The sequence below is a fragment of the Lipomyces doorenjongii genome (assembly GCF_038497915.1).
Source record: "Lipomyces doorenjongii strain NRRL Y-27504 unplaced genomic scaffold V1508scaffold_174, whole genome shotgun sequence".
In the NCBI taxonomy this organism is placed as follows: Eukaryota; Fungi; Ascomycota; class Lipomycetes; order Lipomycetales; family Lipomycetaceae; genus Lipomyces; species Lipomyces doorenjongii.
Window position 1 is genome coordinate 1 of NW_027118241.1, and position 5,137 is coordinate 5,137.

Here is a 5,137-nt window from a genome sequence, read left to right on the forward strand (position 1 = left end):
ACCATCTTCAGTAAACCATCTTCACACTAGAGGCATAAGAATAACCTCATGTGAAGAAACACTTCTTATTGAGGATTAGACACATTGCGTACTACACAGTATTTCTGTCTATATATAGAGGTTCAATTACCTTGGATACGATAGTTAAGACTACGGACATCCAGCAACCCATTTTCCTTTTATTTAAAAGTTCTAATCGAGCTTACTTCCACTGTGCTCTACCAATCAATATCGCATATTTCAATAAGAAAGGCTAAAGCAGAGGAGGAAGAGCTGAAAAGACCGATCAGCGAATTTACATACAAACATAGCTTCCCTTCAATTGGATGGTCCAGAAGCCTTCTATCCCTATTCTACCTTGTCCTTTCTGGAGTGGCGGTAAAGCTAACGGAACTGCTCATTACATACTGGACGAGTCCCATTTCGAAAGGGGACAACGAAGTCAATCCGCTTTTTTGGGACAGTACAGGATGCTGGCAGGAATCAAAATCGCTTTTGGAACATCGCCGTCAGGATCAAACAACATTCCTCATGAAAAGCAGTATCCACTCCAAACCTTGCCCGGAAGACAAACACAGTGACGAAGAGATCATCGAGGACTTCGCAAAGTTGTTGTGGTCACTTATCGAGTCCAAACGCGGATCGGATGCGAGCTGGATGCAGAATTCTTTTCACGAGCCAGCGACGTTTTGTCCTGCGCGCGCCATTATCCAGAAGAACAAGATTGTCGTGTTAGATGAAGTGTCTAGCAGCATTGATGTTGCCACTGACAAGGTTGTCCAGCGCGTGGTTCGCGAGGCGTTTGCTGGTGCAACTATAGGAGTCTTTACCCTGCTGCAATCGAAGACGCGCCTTTCCCGATAATGCGGTCAACACAGTGGATTTCTGCTTGTTTGCTGATTCTCTTGATCTAGGAACACAAAGAATTTAAGCCGTACCCAAGGGAATCTTCAAAATACATTGGCAGTAGCGCCAGGCGTTATGGTAGTACAGTATTGTGCGTCACTCAGTGTCAACGTCAACCTTTATGTCAGCGTATTACTAAATCGTATTCAATCTAAACCTTTGACCATACTTTTCTATTGAACTGCTATTTTATTCAAGTTTTGCCTCTGCTTTGTCCGCTCTTCCTTTTTGTAACTCTACCTGCTTTTAGTCGAAGTTTTGAGGGGCTTGTGGGACTGATCTCATCGCTCAGAAGATGGATAGTGTGGCGCATTATGGCATGCGTGTGACTCAGATTTAGTGTGCAGTGTCGGCTTTGTTCCTAGAGACAGACCCTTATTGCGGCACGATGGCTTGACATTGCGCAACTTTCGAGCGCGCCACCGGCTGTTGTTCTGCCTCGCACGTGACCGATTGTGAGAGCTAATGAGTGACACCAGCGCGGCTCCGGATTGCGTGCACTGCGAAGGAACTGATTGGTTGAGATTCTGCGGGTGCGCCGCACGCAGTGAGGTCCGCTAACCTTTGCGCTGCGGCATCCAGGTCAAAATGACCGTGTGGACGTCGGGGTCGGGAAGCTCCGAGGTGGCCAAGTGGAGGCAGAATGCAAAAAAATGATTTGGCAGCGTCGTACATCGCTTCCTTACCATTGTGCGTGTTGTGCAGATCGCTCGCACCCAAGCCGTAGGCGTCCGGTTCTCACTCGGGACCCGTTCCGCCACCGTGAGTGAACGAATTTTTTTATTACCCCTTTTTGCTCGTGGTTGGCTGATTATTTAATCTGCTCGACTTGCTAGGACCTCCAGTTTCCAACTCACGTTCGCACCTCAACACATGTATCTTTATTTAGAGCGCCTTCTCCTCGGCATTTCTGGTTATATATTTAATCGAGCATAACTCTCAAAAAACGGAAGGGCTCTTGAAGGGCTCTATATACCACATATTTTGGTTCGAATACAACAAAGATGGACATACGAATGACGAGCGAGTCGAGAGCGACCAAGGTTGGCCATACGTTGGCAAAGGTGTTGGGCATCAAGCTTAGTGAGACCAAGAATCCGCTGGACGATCCTGTCAAGCGCGGCGAATCCGTGTACTCTCTCAGCACTGCCCAGCCATATGTCGAAGAGGAGCCGACTGTGGCGGAATGGGTGCAGAGCATCATTCCCACCTGGCGAGAATCCGGCAATTATGTCGTTAGCTTGTTTCCGTTCATACATTGGATTGGAAGATATAACCTGCAATGGTTCATTGGCGATCTTGTGGCTGGTTAGTACCAGAGTTTCGATTTTTGACGGCCCTCACGGCCCTCTCGAGTGGTAAGTATCGAGACTGATTCTCTGTAGGTATTACCGTTGCAGCTGTTGTTGTGCCTCAGAGTATGGCCTATGCGAAGTTAGCTGAGTTACCCGTGCAGTTTGGCCTGTATTCTTCCTTCATGGGTGTTTTGATCTACTGGTTCTTTGCCACGTCCAAAGATATCACAATTGGACCCGTCGCAGTCATGTCGACCCTGGTCGGAGACATTGTTCTCAACGTTCGCCAAAATTATCCGCAGTATGAAGGCCATGACGTCGCCTCCGCAGTCGCTATTATCGCGGGTGCCATTGTTTTGTTTATTGGTCTGATCCGCTGCGGCTGGATCGTTGACTTCATACCCCTGACAACCATTTCCGCATTCATGACCAGTTCTGCTATCAACATCGCCGTGGGCCAGTTTCCCACTCTAATGGGTATCACCGGTTTCAGCACACGTGCGCCCACGTACGAAGTCGTGATCAACATTCTAAAGCATCTGGGACGGACGAAATTGGACGCAGCCATAGGTCTTACTGCACTAACTATGCTCTATCTCATTCGATTTGCTTGCAATTGCGCTGCCAAGAGGTTCCCCAACAGATCGAAACAGTTTTTCTTCTTGTCTACCCTTCGCACTGCCTTCGTCATTCTCTTGTACGTCATGATTAGCTGGTTAGTCAACCGGTACCATAGGCAACACCCGAAGTTTTCCATCTTGGGACCGGTTCCTCGAGGTAAGGTCCATCACCTCCATTTGGATAAGCTGCACTGCTGACCCGGCCAGGTTTCAAAAATGCCAAAGTTCCTAAAGTCGACATAGACATAGTTAGTTCATTCGCAAGCCAGATTCCTGTGGCTGTCATTGTCTTGGTCATCGAACACATTGCCATCGCCAAGTCTTTTGGTCGAGTAAACAACTACACCATTAATCCTTCTCAAGAGTTGGTTGCTATTGGCGTCACAAATATGCTCGGGTCATTCCTGGGAGGATATCCCGCCACGGGCTCTTTCTCTCGAACCGCTATCAAATCTAAGGCTGGCGTCCGCACTCCGCTTGCCGGTGTAATCACGGCCATCGTTGTGCTTCTGGCCATCTATGCACTTCCGGCTGTCTTCTTCTACATTCCAAATGCGGCCCTTGCCGGTGTCATCATCCATGCCGTAGGTGATCTGATCACTGCGCCGAATACAGTCTACCAGTTCTGGCGGGTGTCACCGATCGAGGTAATCATCTTCTTTGCAGGCGTCTTTGTCACCATCTTCTCCAGTATTGAGAATGGCGTTTACACCACCATATCAATCTCGGCTGCTGTATTGTTATTCCGTATAGTCAAGGCACGAGGTCGGTTCCTCGGTCATGTCAAGGTCCACTCAGTTATCGGAGATCATGTCGTAGGTCAGGACGGCAGGGATTCTGCCCTTCGCACCAGTGAAAAGTTGCCTCTGGGTGGAGTTGATTCCAGCCTGCGCTCGATTTTTCTTCCAGTCAAACATGATGATGGTTCAAATCCAGAGATTGATGTTCGTCAACCGTATCCAGGTATCTTTATCTACCGCTTCAGCGAGGGCTTCAACTATCCTAATGCCAATCATTGTCTCGACTATCTCGTCGATACCATTTTTAAGGAGACTCGTCGCAGCAACTCCGAATCTTTCCCCCGTCTTGGTGATCGCCCTTGGAATAACCCTGGACCGGGCCGAGGCCAGTTAGAGCCAGATCGTTCGCACCTCCCTACCCTCAAGGCTGTGATTCTTGACTTCAGCTCTGTCAACAATGTTGACATTACTTCTGTTCAGACTCTCATCGACATCCGGAACCAGCTGGACCGTTGGGCTGCTCCTGATGTTGTCCAGTGGCATCTTGCCTGCATGAACAACCGCTGGACCAAACGTGCTCTGCTCTCTGCTGGCTTCGGCTATCCCACGCCTCCATTCAACCCCGATGACTCTTCCCCCTTACGTTGGAAACCCATATTCAGCGTCGCTGATGTTAGAGTAGGGTCCGAATCAGCTGCCACATTTATGGAGGAGCAGAATCGCCGACTACGTCGTGGATCGAAGGATGTCGAAAATGGGTTGTCGCGCGCTGTGGACGCGGAGTCCAATAGCAGTAATTACGAGAAAAGCATTCAGGAGAGCAACGCATATCAGACAAGTGGCAGACATAAGATAGCTGTTGTGCAAGGCTTGAACGTGCCATTCTTCCCTGTCGATTTAGCATCGGCGCTGCAGAGTGCGATTGCCAACGTGGAGGAACAGTATGGGGGCGGAGACGACATAATCAATCCTCGATCTTCGCCCCATTGAGGTCTAAGTTTTTGTTGCCGTGTGCTTGATTCCATTGCATCACATGTATTCTTAAATTGTCTGAATATTTTTTTTGGCCATGCGATGCTCAGTTATGTCACCATATAACCGGAGGACCGGGAGTCTGGTCCGGACTAAACAGAATTGACGGTTTGGGAATCTGTAGATCTCCGCGGCTCATTTGTGTAGGCTACCCGGTGCAGTGTTCCGTTGAAACCTGTATCCTTTCGCGAATTCTAATCAATATTGTTGTTGCAAATCGCAACAGCAAGCTAAATATCTCTTAAGATATTCCCTTAGAGTCTCCCTATGCGCTTTGCATTATGTTACAGTAATCTGATGGAGGATATGTGCGGGTATAGCCGACAGGAACGTGTGATGTTAACGAAGACTTTGCCGGAGTGCATATCGCCTGTGCGATGCTTGTTCAGTAAGGATGGTGGATATACGCTGAACCCTAAACCGTTGCTTTGGCCCTTAAATACTACAGGACCAGTTACCCTGAACGCAAAATGGAACATCAAAAAAGAATTGCAAAAGAAAGAACTGGAAGCAACACGGGAGAGGCACAAGGAGACGAAAAGAA

At 48.5% G+C, this 5,137-nt stretch overlaps 2 protein-coding genes across 2 annotated transcripts; both read left to right on the forward strand.

Moving 5' to 3' along the window:
• The first annotated feature begins 161 nt into the window (after positions 1–161).
• Positions 162–1,261, forward strand: V1508DRAFT_428697 (uncharacterized protein). The gene is made up of 2 exons (XM_066941831.1): positions 162–1,023; positions 1,076–1,261. The coding sequence occupies exon 1, from the start codon at positions 532–534 to the stop codon at positions 862–864; it is 333 nt and encodes a 110-aa protein (XP_066792127.1). The 5' UTR covers positions 162–531; the 3' UTR covers positions 865–1,023; positions 1,076–1,261.
• A 517-nt stretch (positions 1,262–1,778) lies between these two features.
• On the forward strand, positions 1,779–4,706 carry V1508DRAFT_83486 (sulfate transporter family-domain-containing protein). The gene is made up of 3 exons (XM_066943065.1): positions 1,779–2,214; positions 2,292–2,978; positions 3,029–4,706. The coding sequence occupies exons 1-3, from the start codon at positions 1,911–1,913 to the stop codon at positions 4,549–4,551; spliced, it is 2,514 nt and encodes an 837-aa protein (XP_066792128.1). The 5' UTR covers positions 1,779–1,910; the 3' UTR covers positions 4,552–4,706.
• Positions 4,707–5,137: the final 431 nt, after the last annotated feature.